The sequence below is a fragment of the Pipistrellus hanaki genome, assembly GCF_964339955.1.
Source record: "Pipistrellus hanaki genome assembly, chromosome: 2".
In the NCBI taxonomy this organism is placed as follows: Eukaryota; Metazoa; Chordata; class Mammalia; order Chiroptera; family Vespertilionidae; genus Pipistrellus; species Pipistrellus hanaki.
In genome coordinates, this window is record NC_140504.1 from 21,902,820 (window position 1) to 21,923,926 (window position 21,107).

Sequence of the window (21,107 nt, forward strand, 5' to 3'; positions counted from 1 at the left end):
CAAACCGGCTTCGGCTACCCTAAAATTTTTTATGCGTTCATCAAATATTACACATGGAATTCATTCAGATATTGCATATGGAATTCATTGACTTATTACTTGTTGAGTTTTTTTTCCAAACTATTCTCTAACTCTATGTCCTGACAAATCAAAGGAGGCAAAGTCCTTTACTTGAACCAAATATTTCCATTTTGGAAAAGTAAAATATAACTTGATAATTTAAATTAGTAGCAGAGCCGAAACCGGTTTGGCTCATTGGATAGAGTGTCAGCCTGCGGATTGAGAGCCCAAGTTCGATTCCAGTCAATGGCATGTACCTTGGTTGCCGGCACATCCCCAGTGGGGGTTGTGCAGGAAGCAGCTGATCGATGATTCTCTCATTGATGTTTCTAACCCTCTATCCCTCTCTCTCTCTCTGTAAAAAAATCAAGAAAATACATTTTTAAAAATAATAAATTGGTAGCAGAAACACAAGTAGAATATTCTCTCTCTGCCTAGATCTTTTTTTAATTGCTTTCAGAGAGGAAGGGAGGGGGGAAAGAGAAGCATCAATGATGAGAGAGAATCATCGATTTGCTACCTCCTGAATGCTCCTGACTAGGGATCCAGCCCACAAACCCAGGCATGTGCCCTGACCAGAAAACAAACCATGACCTCTTGGTTCATAGGTCTACACTCAACCATTGAGCTGCACCAACAAGGCTAGATCTTTTTTTTATTTTTTATTTTATTTTTATTTTATTTTTTTAATATATTTTATTGATTTTATACAGAGAGGAAGGGAGAGAGATAGAGAGCTAGAAACATCGATGAGAGAGTCATTGATCAGCTGCCTCTTGCACACCCCCCACCGGGGATATGCCCGCAACCAAGGTACATGCCCTTGACCAGAATCGAACCCGGAACCCTTCAGTCCCCAAGCCGACGCTCTATCCATTGAACCAAACCGGTCCCGGCTAGATCTTTTTTTTAACTAAGACTTTTTAAACAACCATCCTTCTAGAAACCTCAAATTCCTCTCAAATCCAAATACTCTTTCAAAAATTATCCATCCCATCATTCCTGTTTATTTTTATTGTCAATATTGTTAATTTTATTGCCTAAAATAGAAGTAAAGCTTAGGTGTTTATTATATGATGTACCTTTTAATACTTAATATTTCTTATTATTTCTTTCTCTTTAGGAACAAACAAAAAATGCCCAGTTCATAATTATTTCTCTTCGAAATAATATGTTTGAGATTTCAGATAGACTTATTGGAATTTATAAGACATACAATATAACAAAAAGTGTTGCGGTAAACCCAAAAGAAATTGCATCTAAAGGACTGTGTTAAACTTGTTTATACTGAAGACTCATCGCCGTGAATCAGCAGACTTGGTGTATTATATTACTGATTTTTATATGTGTAAAGGATTATAAATGTATAATATTCATATTCCTAAACTTGGTCATTTAAACTGCCTTCTATTTTATGCTGTTACAAGTCTAATAAAAATATCCTGCCTGCTTCTAGGAGATTTTAAGAATCTGACAATTTTGTAAGCAGCAGACTATGTAGAAAACAAGATGCCTGGAGTTCAGGTACTGCCCTTTTCCCCCATATTGCTACCAGCAGAATTAAAAGTATGTTAACATTCAAGTTCTAAACTAGTTGATGTTACCAAGATACAACATACTCTCGTGGACCTTTGACCTACAGTGGAAAGACTTGCCAACTTCTAATTTATAAATTCCAAAGGCATTCCAGTTAATTTACTAATTTAGACAATCATTGTTTTTACCCAAATACTGGGAGCATATTTTTTATGAGTCATTTTTATTTGTTAGGGTGAGAGTTCATATGTTTTTCTAACACTTGGTGTTTAAAACACTTGCAAGAGGGCTAGCAAACTGAGAAAGTCTTAAACACGACCAGGATATTGCATGCAGTGATGGAAAGACTACCTGCAACAGTTGCTTCATAAAAAGAATGAAATATATATGGGTTAATGTCTTCCCTGTAAATGGTGATTAAGATGGATTTTTTTGCCTGCCCATTGCCAGGGTTTAGGGCAATTTTTGTTATTTGGCACTGTATTAGCTCAAGAACTACGCTACTGGAAATAAGTTGGCAACCATTTGGTTTTCAGAAGGCATTTTGGTATTGAATCAGAAGTCTTCGTCCTTACTGTTCAATTTCTAGATATTGATCCTGAGGACTTAACAGTTCATTAGCTTATTACAGTTCATTATTCAGTAAAGTATTATTTAGGTAGTAAAAATACAACAGAGGTCTGTATCATAACAGCCATTCAAAATGTAAATTATGTTAGTGTGCATTTAAATAAAGATCTTAAACAAGTGTGGTCATTTGTTTAATTTCAGAGAGAATGGAGAGGGATAGAAATAACGACGAGAATCATTAATCATCTGCCACCTGCACGCCCCACACTGGGGATCTAGCCCAGAGCCCTGGTATGTGACCTGGTTCATAGGTGGAAACTCAACCACTGAGCCACACAGGCTGGCCTGTTTAATTTTGCCTTCGTGGAAAGGCATTGCCTCACTTGGATGTGTCTGGATTCTTTGAAGCTTGATATCGTTTTCCTACAAATGGACCTTGAGGGCTTTGTTTGGAGGCTCCATCAGGGGAGCAATTACTTGTGTATCCCTTGATAGAAAAACTCTGGTTAAACCTGCACAGCTTTGGGAGAGTCACATGGAGTGGTGAGGAAAGAGACCCGCACCAACTAGCCAGACCAGCCAAATCAACCCCACTGATCAACAGGGTGACACGTCATAGCCTGGTCATTTGTTTTCAATCATGGAAGGGAAAAGTAACTTTAAAAAGGCTATAATTATAATCAAGAGCTTTTTCATTAGAGTATAGGTGAATGGAATTAAGTATTTTATTACACTTTAATAACAAAGTGCATGATACCCACCCACAACCCATATGAAAAATACAAAGTTACCACTCGAGTTTGAGTGCCTTATTAAGACAATATAAGTAAAATATAGTTTATTAAAATACATACTTTTGTTATATGTGAAATATTTTAATATGCACTTTAAATTGTACACAATCTCATCTTCCCAGTAAAAGTACAAAAAAGAACAGCATGTTTAAGAATCAGGCACCATCCACCAAATACAATAAAATATTTTTGGTTTCCTAGTGCATACAAAGGTTATGCTTATGCTACACATAATTCAGTCTATTCAGTATGCAACACCATTATATCTTTTAAAAATATACACCTAATTTAAAAGTGCTTATTGCTAAAAGAAAAAAAAAACCATCTGAGTTTTCAGCAAGTTGTAATTCTAGTGCAGATATACTTGACTCAGGGTTGCAACTAAATCTTCAGTTGGAAAATAAAAAAATGTTCTGCAAAAGTGCGATAAAACGAGGTATGCCTGTACTTGACTACAGTCATAAGTTTTGTCAACTAAAAACAGGCAAGTCATATATTATATGGCCTTGGACAAATTTAAGTTTTTAAGACAAATGCAGTTAACATGTTATCTAAATCTACAGAGGACAGAATACATAACATTTCAAAAACTTTTTATCCAAGAACTTAGTTGGCAACACCACACAAAAGTTAAATATAGCCCTAAAGTAACACAAACCACAGAATATTTTTTAGGAAACGTTGCTGTTTGTTTCCTAACAACACTTAGATTTTAAACATCTTAAGACAAATCCATCTAAAACAATGTGTGGATCCAGTTTGTTTGATCAAAAACATCTTTAAGCAACCCCTATTTTAGACTTTGCTGCTTGATTTCAAAACATCACCATTCTTATCTGCCCATGCAAAAGAAGCCACATCAAAAATAAGTGCATAGGTACTTTCCCAATTTTACCATCTTTTATTCTAAAAGCTATGTGTGAAGAACTGCAAAGTCAATCACTACAGCCATATTAATGCTAAAAGACAATATTGGCAAAACAATGTTTAAATGCCACAGCAATATTAAGTCAAGCTCTCAAATCCATGAAAAAGGATAAAATTCAAATCAACTAGATTTTATTCTAGGTTTTACATTGAAAACCAGAGACACTGCTTCATTTCTGACACATTTCTATCCAACAGAAACATAAAAGGTTTAAAATATTTCTATATGTTTGTTGCAATTCCAATAAAGTTCAGTTTGCTATTTTATTTATCCATGCAACCCCAATTTTTCCACTTAGCAATGTTGTTGGTCCCTGTTTAGAAAAAGCCTATTTGAATTTAGATTTGCATTTTCAACGAAAGACTATTTTCCATATGAATTCCTTCAGTAAATATAAAGTGTGATATAGCATTTTCTTTAAATTGTGCAGATTGTTAGATAAACTTTGGTAAACAGAGAGAGAGACTTCAAAAAAACACATTGAAGTGATTTCATTTAGAAAGGTTATTATGTGTTGGTTAAAAAAAAGGATCAACATCAGTATCACTGAAATTAATGTAACTATAGCAATATTTAAAATCTTAAAAAATTCAGCTTCCTTTTCATCAGCAGGCCAGGAACAAGGCATCCTGGTTGAAGAAATTTTCATTTCAGGAATGAGAAGTTTCTTAACTTGTCCAATTTCTGTTATGCTCCAATCTTCTTTCAATACTTGGCTTACTCGGGGATAAATTTCAATACGTTGGACCTCGGGAAGTGGACTTTGTTTCAAGATCTGCACACGCTGACGGACATCATCAACTTTTTCAAGAAATTTAAGTGGAGACTCTTCTTGTAAAGATGTTGTCAATGTCATCAATTCAAGCTGCTGCTTCCTCATTTCTCTTATTCTTTCAATTTGTGGAGTATATTCTTGATTAATCAGATTGCCAACATCAGAGAGAGCAGTTAGGAAATTCTTTTTTTTCTGTTCTAATATATCATTAAGCTCCTTAAAATACTGGAGAACAACTTCTTTATCACCTTGAACCATTTTCTCCGAATGAGATTTTTCTTCTTCTAGCTTTTCAATAAGACAAGTAAGGTCCGTCCAGTGTGTGTCGGTTAACTGTTCCAGCAGTTTCTGAGGCGTATCTTTTTCTTTCAGATAGGCACTTTGAAGGTCGTCTATAGGGTGGCCATGATGTTGGCCTATGGTAAGGCAATGACCACAAACTAATGTTTTATCCAGTAGACAGTAAACATTCAATGGTTGCCTGTAATGTTCAGGGCAAGTGACAATATTTGGATGATCTTCTTGCTGGTACTTTTCAATAATAGCCCTTAATGCAAAATTAACAGGTAAAGATTCAATACCAGTTGAAGCAATTTCAATAATACTTCTGCAATTAGGGCACTTTAGTGGAATTCGTAACGGTCTCCATAAATAAAAGTTACCAGATGCCTGAAGAACATTTTCCAAGCAGCTTCTACAAAATGTATGAGAGCATGGTAGTACACGAGGATCTTCAAAAATACTATAACAAATGGGACATGTTAACTCGTCCTCAAAGTTGTGCATTTTCTGTCAAGAGAAAAAAGTATTTTAAGTCTACATATAACAAAGATAATTGCACATATATAAAGTCTTAGTTGTTACCCTCCAAATTGTTAATATACTGTACTTGTCATTTAAAAGAGAATAATTAAGATATTTACTAATTTTTTTTTTAAATATATTTTATTGATTTTAACAGAGAGAAAGGGAGAGAGATAGAGAGTTAGAAACGTCGATGAGAGAGAAACATCGACCAGCTGCCTTTTGCACACCCCCTACCGGGGATATGCCCGCAACGAAGGTACATGCCCCTGACCGGAATCGAACCTGGGACCTTTCAGTCCGCAGACCGACGCTCTACCACTGAGCCAAACCGGTTTCGGCTATTTACTAATTTTTTTTAATGTAATGCAATATCTTTAAGAGCTTATTTGGGACAAAAATCATGCTAAACAAAACAATTCTAATTTGTAATGCTTCAAATTGAAGTTATTTAATTTTGTTCCTATGTAATGAAGATTTAAATTCAGTGTTCTATTGAAGTCTGCTTAATGATTATAACTGTCCTATGAAACTTATTACATTCTAAAATGCTAAAGTAAGTTAGGCTTAGCAAAATTACATTCTTTCAAAAGAATTCATGATCTCAGTTGGCTCAATCCTAATTTCTAAATCAAGTTACTAAATTTCTCTAGTAACTCTTATAAATTTCTTAGCTTCTTAAACTGGATGACTGGTGTGCTTACATAATGCAATACTCAATTTATGTTTTATTTATTTGTAATTTTGAGAGCACGTTTATTAAAGCTGGAGACAGCAAAACGAGGACGGGCTTATGATAGAAGAATCAATAGGAGGGAGCCTAGACAGGGCTGCTTTGATTCTAGAAAGGCCAAAGTAAATTTAATTCGAGGATTTAGAAGAGAAAAACATTTTTTAATTGGTCCTTGCAATAAAACATCAGTTTCAAAAAGTGGTAAAAAAAAAAAAAAATTACTGATCACTAGAATATGCATGGTAAAGAGTACCATTAGTCATCTCTCCTTAATGCAAGAAGCTGAGCAAAATAGTTCGGAAACCCTCTCTGACAAGTAACTTGACCTCTGAGGAAGCTATTACTGACATTTCCAACAAGCCTACAGTTTTGCACCTTATCATTAATACTCCTTTGTATCTATCAATGCAAATCACGATCCTTAGGTCTTACTTAACCCAACAGGGAAAAATCAAGTCACAGCACTGTTTCAAGAATCTTGAAAAGCAAAACAAAAAACCCAAATGTCATTCAGGTAATTATCAAATCCTCCTCTATAAAAAGATTAATAAAAGTTTGAGAAAACAGCCGGAACGGGTTTGGCTTAGTGATAAAGCATCGGCCTGCAGACTGAAAGGTCCCAGGTTCGATTCCGGTCAAGGGCATGTACCTTGATTGCAGGCACATTCCCCAGTAGGGGGTGTGCAAGAGGCAGCTGATAGATGATTCTCATCGATATTTCTAGCTCTCTCTTCCTCTCTGTAAAAAAAATCAATAAAATATATATATATATTTAAGTGAAACGATAGACACATATTTCTTTAAAAATAAATAAAAGTTTGAGAAAACAAATTATACTTTCACCCTGGCTGATGTGGCTCAGTTGGTTAGGCATTGTCTTGTGCACCGAAAGATTGCCAGTTCTATTCCCAGGCAGGACACGTGCCCAGGTCAAGGCACATGCCCAGGTTGCACACTCATCCTCATTAGGGAGTATGCAAGAGGCAGCCAATCTATGTTCCTTCTAACATTGGTGTTTCTCCCCGCCCACTCTCTAAAAATCAATAAAAATATTTTTCTTAGAAGAAAACAAATTACACTTTTAGTAAACATAAAAACCTCTTTAGACTTTTTAGCTCTATGCTCCTTTCACCATTTTCAAAACCAAACTCATCCATGCTTCAAATCTCAACTTAAATTCTTATCTCCTGATTAGATGCCCTTGTTAATTAATCTCAGCTAAACTGCTGCACTTACACTTCACAGCACTTACCTGGATTTTATTTTGTAGCATTTTTCTACTCATTGGGATGTAAATCTGCAATAAGGACAGAAATTTCGTCCAAGCACAAAATATGACACATAGTAGGCTTTCACTCACAAGTAAACACTGCCTCTTAAGAGACTAATGTTAATGTCAGGTCTTAGGGGGTTTTTTGTTTCTTTAAAACAGAGAAATCTCTACTCAGGAAAGCTGTAACAGTTGAGTACATCAGAAAATACACTCCATTCAGAACAATATTCAGAGCCCTAATAAACCAGGATGTGTCACACAGAAACTAAGCTTCACCTGTGAAACATTCCAGGAAACTAACGTAACTGGATGGCACTCACTGCACATAAATTCAAGTGAGTACATGTTGGGGAGACTTTATGACTCTACCCTGTATCTACAGAGAGCTCCGAAATCATACAGAACCTCCAAGGAAAACACGTTTCTCAGAGTATTTCAGTGACGTCATGATGGGACAGAATAGTATGTAACAGGAAATAAAAAGAGCAGTGGACATATATTCAATTTAGATTTAATTTTAGAGCTATTTAATGTTTAAGTACAAAAATTTTCCTTGAAACAGAATGCAACCTTTCCCTCCAAAGCCCTATATTTGTCAAAAGCTACAAAACATTTTCTAAGACCCCATTTAGGGAACCCAAAAGCTCAACTTTCTTTCAAATGAGGATATTAGCAATACTGTAAAGAAAATATCTCCTGAGCTCATATAAAAATGGAAGCAAATATTATGGTCTCAAAGTTACTTCCATAATACATAAAATTTTAAATAAAATTTCATCAGAAACATGTGAAAAACTTAAAAATACAGAAATCAAATTCTACTCTTAGACTAGCCTCTTCTTGCTGATTTATTAAGAACTAATTTTAGTCAACAAATTCATGAGAAGTCAGATACTGAGAAGCAAGTCTAGTTGACAAGAACTATAAAACCAGGAACTTTCTGATTCTGGTTGCTGCCTGAGAAACAAAAGATATATAGCTGGTTATTGTTTAGAAGCTAGTTCTTCCAGGAACTAGTATGAACTTTTATGCACCAGAAATTTTCCATAACCAGCCTAAACTCTGGGAAGAAAAGGAGCAAAAAACTTCTATGTATATTTTCTAGGATAAATATGTTGGATTTTAGCTATGCTGTATGTATGTAATAACACTGGACCCTATAAGGCAATGAAGCAATGCCTTAAATACAGAGATGGGCAAAAGTTTGTTGTTAATAACTCAATAATTAATAAATAATAATACAAAAATAAGTTTCATGTACTCACACTGTAAACCTATCTTTGCTCCACCCTATATTCTCATGGAAAAAATGGCTTTCAACCTAAAATTCTATACAAAAACTAGAGGCCCGGTGCATGAAATTCATGCACTGATAGGGTTCCTAGTGACTGCTGACTGCCAGCCAGGTACTCTCTCCCTTCCCCCTGCTGGCCCTGCCCCTGGTTGAACTCCCAGATGAGGGGACAATTTGCATACTACATTTTTATTATATAGTAACTTTTCAATGTTGACAAATAGTTTTGACAGAGTTCTCAAAAATAAACACGCACCCATCCTCCCTCTCTCTTTTTCCTCCCTCTCTCTCTCTCTCTGCTCTCCACCATATGAAGACCCAGCAAGAAAATAGACATCTGTAAACCAGAAAGAGAGCTCTCACCTGCTCACCCCCAAATGGCCCCCTCTGCCAGCCTGCTTGCCCCCAATTGGCCCCCCTTGCTGGCCTGCTTTCCCCCAACTGCCCCCACTGCTGGCCTGATCATCCCCAATTGCCCTCCCCTCCTGGCCTGATCACCCACCACCATGGCTTTGTCCAGAAGGATGTCCAGAAGGTCTCCCTGCCTAATTAGCATATCACCCTTTTATTAGTATGATCAGTGGTCGGCAAACCGCAGCTTGCGAGCCACTTGAGTGTGGCTCTTCCACAAAATACCACGGCCTGGGAGAGTATTTTGAAGAAGTGGCATTAGAAGTTTAAAAAATTTGGCTCTCAAAAGAAATTTCAGCCAAAGCCGGTTTGGCTCAGTGGTAGAGCGTCGGTCTGCGGACTGAAAGGTCCCGGGTTCGATTCCAGTCAAGGGCATGTACCTTGGTTGCGGGTACATCCCCAGTAGGGGGTGTGCAAGAGGCAACTGGTCGTTGTTTCTCTCTCATCGATGTTTCTAGCTCTCTATCTCTCTCCCTTCCTCTCTGTAAAAAATCAATAAAATATATTAAAAAAAAAAAAAAAAAAAAAGGAAGAAATTTCAATCGTTGTACTGTTGATATCTGGCTCTGCTGACTAATGAGTTTGCTGACCACTGGTATAGATACTAAGCAAATATGAAAAGAAATCATTAAAAGAAATTAAAGTGCTTGCTTTTGGAGTGCAGGAATCAGGAGTGGAGAGAGTGAGGGCAGAGAGCTGCTTTTTTTTTTTTTCTTTATAAACTTAAAATACTGATGTTTTAATTTCAACTATTAACATGCAATTAAAAATATAATAAAATTTTAAAGAAAAAGAAATAAAGGCAATAGATACTACAAACATCCTGGCAGAAAAGTAAGATACCTAAAAAAAAAAAGAGAGAGAGCACAAAAACATAATGGTCTCCAAATTCTCCTTGGGGAGACTAATTTCCAAAGATGGCCACAATTATCACCCATATATGCTCTTCTGTAATGTGACTTTGCTGGTACTCCCCCATCAACAGATAAAATCTATTCTCCCACCCTCCAAACCCCCAAAAAAGTCTAGACAGGACGTGTGTGACTGCTCTGACCAGCAGGACACAGCACAAGTGATGCTGTAAACGTTCTGGGTATGGCCCTTAACTAGCCTGATAGGTTGCTGCCTCTTAGAATCACAAACTGCTGAGTAAAAAGTCCAGGCTACTCTGCTGAGAGACCAATTGGAGAAGCAATGAGGTGTCAAAACATGGAAGTGAAAAAGCCATCTTGGACATGCAGCCAGCCATGTCTTCAGATGTTGGTTACAACTCAGCAAATAAAACATCTCAAAAGCAATAAGGAATCCTAGAAGACAATGTAGCAATGCCCACAGGAAAATAACATGACCTTAGAATTCTGTACCCAGCCAATGTGTAATTTACTGACAAGAAACAACAATAAAAATATTCTCAGGTGTAAAAAAAATATATATATAGCTGAAGCCATACACTTTCATTACCAAACTGATATACTTTCATTAATCCAATATAAAATGCTATTTTCCTCCAATGAGTACTAAAATCCCAAGTAAAAGTCGGTAATTAGTCAAGATTTCCTGCTTCTCTTTGAAAAGTCACCAAGAAATAAGAATATAAAAAAAAAAAATCTTTTCAGGAAGAAACCTGAGGCTACATCATCTAGTAACAAATTATTTCACAAATTTCTCGTGTTGAAATATCAAAAACACATGTTTGAATTTCTAAACTTTGTATGCAGTCTTTCTGCTGAAGACTGATTTCCTATGGAGTCTCCACAGTGTCTAACCAGCCTGTGATGGATGGGTCAGCACTGACAACTGATGATGGGAGAATGAAGCAGAACCAAAAGTGTCACCGCCCACTCTCCTGCAAACAACATTTTTGAGTTTTAATTCACTAATGTGTCGTTGCCTTTCATCTCTACACATGAGGGGACATAAAACATTCATTATATTTTTCAGTCACTAAATATTTACCACATTAGAGAGTGAGATGACTTGCTCTAGGACTTACAGTGTGAGTCAGCTATAACTCTGCAAAAAGTGCCACCACCCAGATTGGGGCTCCCATCTTCATGGCCCTAACTGATAAAAAGCACATGTCATCCAGTTAAAGGCTTCTTTAGAAACGCTACAACTGCATCTCCTATACACGTAGGCTACGTTTTTAAAATGTTTTTGTACATAAAAATTGTACAAAACAGTAAAAGATCACCATAACTCATTCAAATTTTTTTATTAAAAAATCCCACCGTCAGATCTAATTTTAACTCTGCCTATTTGGACTGTTTTCCTGCATGTTGGCATCAACCTGTTCCCCCAAACTAAAAAAGAAATGATGCAATTTAACCAGAGAGTAAAATTTTTTCTGAAAATTTTATATCCACTTGATCTCCCAGAGCTTACCTGCTCTGTTGATCTTCCTAGTTTGAAGACTGAATAGTATATTTTATCTTGTCCAACTTTTCCAGATTCTTTTATTCTTTTTCTAAAAATCAAAAGAATGTTATGTTTCAGAAGTTACATTCTAAAAAAAACATACACACATAGGAAACCACAAGAATGGTTTCTATTTCACGGTCTTCGATGTTTACCTTCCTCTTGCCACGTTGTTTTTTTTTTTTTTAAAGTAGCGAAAAGTATCAACAGTTGTTGCAGCAGCAAGGAGAGGTGTCATTTTCACCCTCAAAGTCCCAATTATTCTGCGCCCCAATAAACGGGACCCCCTTTAAAAGGTCAGGTATCGCAGAGACCGGCTTGGTTCAGTGGATAGAGCATCGGCCTGCGGACTGAGGGGTCCCGGTTCGATTCCGGTCAAGGGCATGTACCTTGGTTGTGGGCATATCCCCAGTGGGAGGTGTGCAGGAGGCAGCTGATTGATGTTTCTCAGGGATGTCTCCAACTCTCTCTCCCTTCCTCTCTGTAAAAAAAAATCAATAAAATATATATATTTTTAAAAACGTCAGGTAGCTCCTGGGCTCTGAGAACTACCAGCCAACCACGGTGCCGGCGGGGCAGACGTTCCCGATCTCTGTGGATTGCTCAGAGGTGATTCGAAGACAGGAGGCATCCGCGGCCCTGAAAGCTTTTACCCGCTTCAAACTGTGATTCAATTAAGTGATTTAGTCTATTCCCATCAGTACGCCTGGTTTATCTTTCTGTCCTGGATTGGGAGACACTTTTCTGAAATGGTTAAGACTATGGAGTCTCCACGGCGTCTCACCAGCCTGTGAGGGATGGTGGGTCAGCGCTGGCCACAAAGGATGGAGAATGGATCCTTCAAACAGAATGCAGCCGAGGGTTCCCATCTGCAAAATGGGCACAGACACACCTCCCCCAGTGCAGTCCTCGGAAGAACCTCTGACAAAAGGGCTCAGGATGCCTCTCCCCGAAGGCAGAGGAGAGGTCCGCCCGGGCCTCCCCGCCAAGGCGGCCTCCCCGGCCCGGCGCCCTCCGCGCGGGAGCCCGACCCCGCGGGGCAGCCCCGCTCCGGGCAGGGAGGGCGCCCCGCTCCCCGTCCCCGCCACGGAGGACGCTCCCTCCTCACGGAGAGGCAGGCAGCTCCGGGCTGGAGGGAGGAGAGCGAGCTCCCGAGCTCCCCAAAAAGCGGCCGGAGGGAAGAACGGATGCGGGACCCCAGCCTCGGCCGCGGGGAAAGAAGGGGGGCCCGGCGCCGCCGCCGCCGCCGCCTTCTCGAACCCGAAGGGAACCCCCCGGCACTCACCCGGCGCGGGGCAGACAGGCAGCCTCCTCACGAGCCAGGATGGAGCTCGCCGGCCTCCACGCGGGACGCCGACAACTGCCGGGCGGCCCCGCCCTCCGCCGCCCCGAGGGCCTCCAGGTGCCCAGACGGGGCGGGGCTTCGCGGAGCCTCCGACGCAGGTGCGGTCTCCCGGCAACATTCAATTTGCGGGGCGCCGGCCAATGGGAACGCGCGCGGGGGCCGCCGTTCGAAAGTAAACGGCCGGCGGCGCCTGCGGAGGCGGGGGCGTGGCCGGCAGGGATTGGCTGGAGGCCCAGCTTCCCGCGCCTGCGCAGTAGGTGCGGACGCCCTCGGGGAAGCTCGGGGCGGTGCTCTGCTAGCGGCGCTTTGGGTGTGGGATGCTTCCGGGAGCCGCGGAGCCGCGGAGCCGCATGGCGACCCTGGCCCGGGGAGAAGTGGGGCCAAGCGGCGGCCGACCATTCATACAGGAACGATTCATAGGACTATTTTTTACGTGGAGCCATTGGTACCTCGCCTGTTCCCTGCGCGGAGAAGTCTCCGCACGCCTGCGAGGTCGGGCCCTGACTCCGATGGTTTTTTGGGGACCCGGACACCTGGCCCTGCCTGAGCGGGGCCGGCGTGGGAAGCGGGGCCCGGGTTAGTTAGGATCGCTTGTCCTTACAGAGAACGCGCCCTGGGAGAGCTGGTGGGACCGTGGGGCTCAGGAGGACCATCTCCTGCGTCTCTCCCCACTCTTCCCAGCCAGTGTTTTTCACTGGAAATTACCGTACAGAATTCTGACTTCCAGTGCCATGTCTCCACGTTACTGTTTCACCTTCTTAAACCCGCCTAGAACCGGGAAACATGCACATAAGTCGTCCTTTTCCCTTTTTTCTTGAGAAACTTGATCCAACTGTATCTCAAGATACTCTCATCATAGCTTCCCTCTTAACTAAACGTCCTTTACCACTGCACTAAGTGAAATGATGAGTGTTGCTAGACGGTGGATTGCAGTGCATTCGGGTCTTAAGTTCTTACACATTACACTAAAGGCCAGTGCACTAAATTTGTGTGGGAGAGGGGATGGGGCATTGGGGTGCCTCAGCCCAGCCTGCACCCTCTTCAATCTGAGACACCCTTCTCACAATTGAGGACTACTGGCTCCCAACTGCTCACCTGCCTGTCTGCCTGATTGCCCTTAACAGCTTCTGCCTGCCAGCCTGATCACCCCCTAACCACTCCCCTGCCAGCCTGATTGATGCTTAACTGCTCCCCTGCCAGCCTGATTGCCCCTAACCGCCATCACCTGCCGGCCTGGTCATCCCCAGCTGCCCTACCGGCTGGTCATATTCTGGCAGCCATCTTGGGGTTGGCCATCTTTGACCAAATGGGGTGGCCATCTTGTGTGTTGGAGTGAAGGTCAAATTGCATATTACCTCTTTATTATATAGGATTATTATATAAGACTATTGGCCGAGTGCACAAAATTCATGCACATTTTATTAAAAGGGGTTTAATTAGAAGAAATAATTTAGTATTGCTATTTGCTCTTTCTCTGTAATAGACATATCAGAGATAAGAGAAAATTAGTAAAATGTATATGAAAACCTTCCTCCTGTCAGAATCTGGGGCGCACCACAGGACCCAGAGTCAAGTTCCCACCCACCCACTTGTGCCTCAAAATCACATGAGACCCAGACCCAGCCACTACCACCCTCCACACCCATTGGGCTAGATTCAGACCTGGCCAGTCCCACCAGGCATGGGGCGCAGCCTCAGGTCCCCTGGCCCAGCACCCGGACAGGGGGCATGTCTTGAAGTCCCCATCAAGCCCCACCCAGTGGGAGGGTCATGGCCTCAGGGCTGGCCTGGTGCTAGGGCTGGGGGCACAGACTGAGGTCCCCCAGCCTGATGCCAGGGTGGAGTGTGTGGCCTGAGGTCCCCTATCAAGCCCATGGGGGGCGAGGGAGGGCATAGCCTCAGGTCCCTGCTGATTGCTCCTTAAGGCTCCTCATTGGAACTTGGCCTCAGCTGTGGGTGCAGCCATCTTTGTGATGGAGTGATGGTCAATTAGCATATTCCCTCTTTATTAGATAGGATGACAAGGAAACCTTGAACACAATGTAAAACAAGGCACTATCTGTGAGTCCTGAATCAACCTCAGGTGTCTTTCCCAATTCTGTTATTGAAAGAAGTTATGTGGATTCTGGTGATATCCAGAGATACCCACTATTACATGATGGTATATATACATTTCAACTTTATTATGCACATATAGTTTCTATTTAAACATTAGAGTCTTCCAGATAGTTTTAACTTGTCAAAATAATGTTGTGAATATCTTTCCATACCAAAAAGTGTAGTATACCTCTCTAAAATTATTCTCTTTAAAAAAATAAATAAATAACTGTGAACTGTGGACTTTGGGTGATTACAATGACAATGTAGATTTACCATGTAACAAAATATATCACTCTGGTGGAGAAAATTGGTAATGGGAAGGCTACGCATTTGGAAGGAGCAGGAAATATATGGGAAATCTCTAAACCCTCCCCTCAGTTTTGTGTGAACCTAAAACTGCAGTCAAAAAATAATAAATTCTTAATTTCAGGGTTTTTAAATTTTTAAGTGTAATTGCCTCTTAGAATGAATTAATATGGCTGAATAATGCTTTGAACCTTAGCATCTTTTTCCACCTCTGTTTTCCTCTCTACATTTCCTTAACTAAAAGGAGTTGTGTATGTATCTAGAAAGCAGAAATAGCTTTCACTAGATTTAACTGACTTTTTTTTCAAAAAAAGCCTGTGCTCATTGAGGAAAATAGCATGATGAGACTGAATGTTCAGGGGAAGCAGAAGGAAGCCTGATAGCTCCAAAATAGACATTTCTCAGGTCCTAATGGAGGGAGCTATGACATCTGAAAGGAAGATGAGCTATTAGTACACATGAGCTTAGAAGCCCATGGGGTCCCGGCTTTACCAAAGATTTCCATAACCCAGCATGACCCAGAAGCGCGGAGCTAGCTAGCTACAGGAGCCTCCAAAAACAGCCGCCACCGTGATTGTCAACTTGACATACTTAGGTTTGTGAACTGTGACTCATGCACTCTGCTGAAGATAATGGCCTGGAGAGGTTAGACAGAAGTCACATTCAGATGCTGAAGTACATGCTTACAATCCATCGCTTAACAATCCGAGGTGCTGAGGTGCCAGCTTCCCAAAAGCGGTGGGTCTCCCTGCATGCTTGCACTGATCTTCTTTCAATAGATCATAGGAAAAAGATAAAAGATTATAAACCTTTGCAGTTGTTAACAATACGAAAAGACAATAAAACATAAATTTTATGACAAACTCTGGTGCTCAGATCAGATGCCCTGCTTAGCCATTCTCTGTCTCAAGTACCAAACCAGTAAGCCTCAGTGACAGAGAAGTGCCCTATAGACAAGCTAAAATACCTATTCAAACTTGTAATAGTTACAAGAGTTTAAATCCCCCTCTATTATCTCCCATCACCGTGGTCTCAAAAGAATTAATTATAATAAAAAGCACATGTGACCTTGGCCAGTGTGGTTCAATTGATTGTCACCCCCATGTACCAAGGCAGCCTAATTTTTAGAGACAGACACATGGTTCCAGCCTGGGTTGGGGGCATGCAGGGGGCAGCCAATCGATGTGTCTATCTCTAAAAATCAATTTTAAAAATCTTTTTTAAAAAGAGACTTTTTAATATATATATAATTTTCCAAAGTTAGAAGGTGTCTATGTTTCATTTCTAGGACTTCAAAGAAAACACGGCCACAACTAGAGCCAGGTGACAGCGGCAGTGAGTCAAGAGCAGTGAGCGTGGGGCACTGACCTGGCAGTTTATAGAAGTCATTTCATCTGGAAAGAAAAGCACCCGGCTATGTAACTCAGTGGAGGTCACAGACTCAAAGGTTTGGAACTTGGAGAGATCTTAGAGGCAAGCCTCGTATTCAAAGGAGAAAAGCCTCCCAACTATGTATATTGCCAATGCTCTAAACTGAGTTTGCCCCCAAATGTGATAGTAGCACCTAAAACTATATAAACTACACAACTTTGAGCAGTATAACACATTATATAGAATTTATTTTCACACGGCCCTTTTCAGCTGTATATTTAAATGTGGAACACTGAAAGGATTCTTTCAGTGTGCAGGGTTGGGGAGAGGATTCGGGAAGGCTTGTGGGGGTGCTTTCAGCGTCTGCCCCCCACAAGGAGCCTAGTGAGAAAGGCTCAGCCATGTCTGCTTTGCATGGGAGGGACTGGCAGGTGCTAAGTCCTGGGGAAATCCATGACATGATACACAGAAGGAGGGAGGGTTGCTTCTGTGTTGGACTTGCCCGAACTCCCTAAGGAAGCATGAGTGTCCCAAGGAGCAGATGAGTCCCTGTGGGGTTGCCTAAGCCTGAAGGGATCCCAGCACTCCTGGGGGTTGCAGGAAGAGTAAACAGGCACTGCAGGTGAGCATTGCCAGGGCAGGCTGAAGCATGCATCACAAAACTCCAGTCTCCAAGGAACTGCAAAAGAACCCCCACATCCTACGGTTAAAAAGTCCACTTCGAATATCACCCAGGCCCAGAGACCGAAAACTCAGCTTTCCTAGCCTGGGTCAGCTGAGAACTTTTCCTATTCTCCACCATCTGCCTGGTGCAGGAGGGGTGAGGAGGGGCAGGTTGTTGGAGGCGGGGGAGGGTGGAGAGCAGGGAATTCAGAAAGAAGCCAGCCTTGTGCCTTCCCCAGGAAGCAGGAACCCTCCGTATCTGCAGGAAAGGGAGTAGCTATAGTTTCAAATGAAGTCAGAAGCTTAGACAAAGGGACTAATTTATTCAATGAAACTGTGTTTTGCAATTCTAAGGGGCCTCAGGACTTTGCATCCAAGGTTATTGGATGTTCATTTTAAAGGGACCTCAAGAACAAAATTGAAGTTGCTATCTAGTAGATATGTGCTTGTTCCCATTGCCAGTTACATTGTGTTGAAAAACAAAAGTCTCTCTCTCCACCACCTGTTGATGAACAATCGGAGACTAATCACCCTTACACAAAAGGATGCTTGTTACAGTGGGACAATGTTGGCAGAGATGGGTCCCAGTTTGTGATGGCTTCAGCCGGCAGCTGCTGCTCCTCCCCACAAGCTGCATTGCCCCCCACTTCTCATTGGGCCTGTCTTCCGATTGCCTTCTCTCAGGAGGCAATACTTTGTTATCTATTCACTTCTCCACAGGAAATAGCTTATCTATCTATCTATAATAATAAAAGGGTATTATACAACTAAATAAAAGGAAGATGAATGATCCGATTAAAAAATGGGCAATGGACCTAAATAGAATATTTTCAAAAGAAGACAGAAGGAAGGCTAAGAGGCACATGAAAACATGCTCAAAGTCACTAATTATCCGAGAGATGCAAATCAAGACAACAATGTGGTACCATCTCACACCTGTCAGAATAGCCAACATCAACAAATCAACAAACGACAAGTGTTGGCGAGGTTGTGGAGAAAAAGGAACCCTTGGGAACTGCTGGTGGGAATGCAGACTGGTGCAACCACTGTGGAGAACAGTATGGAGTTTCCTCAAAAAATTGAAAATGGAACTCCCATTTGACCCAGTAATCCCACTCCTAGGAATATATCCCAAGAAACCAGAAACACCAATCAGAAAGGAAATATGCACCCCCTATGTTCATAGCAGCACAATCTACAATAGCTAGAATCTGAAAACAGCCTAGGTGCCCGTCAGCAGATGATTGGATCCAAAAAACTATGGTACATCTACACAATGGAATACTATGCTGCCATAAAAAAGAAGGAATTCACATCATTTGCAGCAACCTGGATAGAACTAGAGAACATCATGCTGAGTGAAATAAACCAGTCAATGAAAGAGAAATACCACATGACCTCACTCATTTATGGATATTAAAGAACATTATAAACTGATGAACCAAAAGACAGATATAAAGACAGTAAAGCAACAAGCAGACTGTCAAATTACAGCGGGGAGGGGAGGGAGATCTGGGGGAGATAATAGATCAACCGAAGGACTCGTATACATGCATATAAATACAACCAATGGACACAAAACTCTGGGGAGGGAGGGTATGTATGGGAGGGAGGAGCAATGTTAAAATATGTATACAGATAATAATTTAATAAAAATAATAATAATAATAATAAAAGGATAATATGCTAATTAGACTGGACATCTTCCAGAGGTCATTCTGGACATCCTTCCTGACAAAGCCAGGGCCTGAGGGAAGCCAGTCTCACTGGAGGGATGCCCAGGTCCTGGGTGCTGGAGGGAAGCTGGTGCTGGCAGCCGGAAAAGGGAAGGCCTGATCGTGCTTGGATTTTTGTGTATCAGGCCTCTCGTTTCTTATCATATAAGCGTCTGACTTCCATACTCACAGGGCCAAGTCATTTTTCCTAAAACAAAGGACAAAACATTCCTTCTCTAATCGCAATTCTGGTATCAACTGAAGAGACACTATCTTTTTCATCCTACACCCCCTTGATAGCAACCAAAACAGATTGTGCAATTATAAAGACAATTTTTCCTGTTTGGTAAAAATTATAAAGCTGTCAAAAACCATGAAACTTACATGAGTGATGAGGCTTTGCTTGACTACCATTCAGTGCTTCTGAGTCCTAGTGGTTACTAGAGCATTATAAGCTTCACGTTCACTTAGGACTCCTGAATTCCTGTTCATCAAGTCTACTCAACCTGACTATAGGAATGACAAAAGTGGGGAGTGGCAGATTAGTGGCTGGGTTACCAACAATAAATTGGCGACATTTTCAACAGGACAGGGGGCTGGATTTCATAAAACTGGGAAGCTTTCCACTATTTGAAACTATTCAGTGGAAGAATGTTCTGCTAAATAAGTCAAAGATGACTGGCAGAATAATTTTTTTACAACTTTAATGATCATCTATATATATATAAAAGGCTAAGCGACCATCAGACTGTCAGAACAGCCAGTAGGTATGATGCGCACTGACCACCAGGGGGCAGATGCTTAATGCAGGAGCTGCCGAGCTGTGGTGACTTGGCAGCGGAGGTTCTCGGGTGATGCACCCTGGAACTAGAGAGAAGAGAGCCTGATTCCAGGGTGTCATCCAAGAACCATCCTCTCGCAATCTGGGACCCCTCAGGGGTTGTCGGAGAGCTGGTTTTGACCTGATCCCTGCAGGCCAGGCAGAGGGACCAGACCTGCTGGAGAAACCCCACTCACTCTGCAGATGCCCTTGGAGCCCGGGAGCTACCCAAGGTGCAGCTGGCCAGGGAGGGTTGGCTCCAGGGTGTGTCTGGTCCATCTCGCCCAGTCCCACCCCTCCGGCCACCTTCTAATTAATTTCCTTTCAATGTGCATGAATTCATGCACCAGGGCACTAGTAGATTATAAAGAATTACATATAATTTGTAATTAATTACCACATAAAAAAATTACCTACTAAAACTATTCCTAACTCTGATTGTAATATCCCAGAATAATTCAAATTTTCTCAACATTTATAACATTTTAAAATATTTTCTCAGCAAAAAATTTTTTCATTTCAGTTTTTGAAATATGCATGCAAAAGTTGTAAGGTAAGTTGTGATTTAACTTTATAACAATTCATAACAGATATAATTAGATTAGTGTCAAGACTTTAACATATTGAGAGTCTATATTAGGTACTTATGCTAATATTGCTCAAAGCATTTCTGAAACTCTTTTCTAGAAATTATGTTTAGAGTTAGTCTATGAACCAGCCCAAAAAACAAAACAAAAAAATAATAAATCATCATATTATTGCATTGGTATATTTCATATTTGCTTTAAAAAAAAAATTGAACAGCCTGGCTGGTGTGGCTTGGTGATTGAGAGTTAACCTATGAACCAGGAGGTCACAGTTCGATTCCCGGGCAGAGCACATGCCCAGGCTATAGGCTGGGCCATCTCTGTTTCTATCTATCTCTCCCTCTCCTTTCCTCTCTAATATATATATGATTTTTTAAAATTGAACAGATTACAAGAAGGAAAACTAGCCCTACTAGACATTCATACTGAAAAATCTCTGTAATTAAAACAATGAGTTAGTGGTGCTAAAATAAGCAGATAGGCCGATGGGATAAAGCACAGCTGGGTCACAGATATTGCTATTTTTGCACAGTGTTGTTCAAGCATCAGCTAGCATACCCAAACCCAGTTCAAGCAGAGACTAATGCCAAATTTAATAATTAAA

At 41.1% G+C, this 21,107-nt stretch overlaps 2 protein-coding genes across 3 annotated transcripts in view; one reads left to right on the forward strand and one right to left on the reverse strand.

Annotated features, from left to right (window-relative positions):
• Positions 1-2,344, forward strand: part of SMC4 (structural maintenance of chromosomes 4) — a 38,987-nt gene extending 36,643 nt beyond the window's left edge. The window contains exon 24 of the mRNA XM_084876012.1: positions 1,184-2,344. Coding sequence (XP_084732138.1) covers positions 1,184-1,336 — 153 coding nt within the window. The 3' untranslated portion in view covers positions 1,337-2,344. The remainder of the gene's footprint in view (positions 1-1,183) is intronic.
• Positions 2,345-4,097: 1,753 nt separating this feature from the next.
• TRIM59 (tripartite motif containing 59) lies at positions 4,098-13,101 on the reverse strand. 2 transcript variants are annotated; one of them, XM_084876035.1, is made up of 4 exons: positions 12,882-13,101; positions 11,564-11,645; positions 7,453-7,497; positions 4,098-5,452 (listed from the first exon to the last, which is right to left on the reverse strand). In XM_084876035.1, the coding sequence occupies exons 3-4, from the start codon at positions 7,483-7,485 to the stop codon at positions 4,241-4,243; spliced, it is 1,245 nt and encodes a 414-aa protein (XP_084732161.1). In that variant the 5' UTR covers positions 7,486-7,497; positions 11,564-11,645; positions 12,882-13,101; the 3' UTR covers positions 4,098-4,240. The 2 variants fall into 2 exon arrangements, with proteins under 2 accessions (XP_084732161.1, XP_084732162.1); XM_084876036.1 differs by lacking the exon at positions 7,453-7,497.
• Between the last annotated feature and the right edge of the window lie 8,006 nt (positions 13,102-21,107).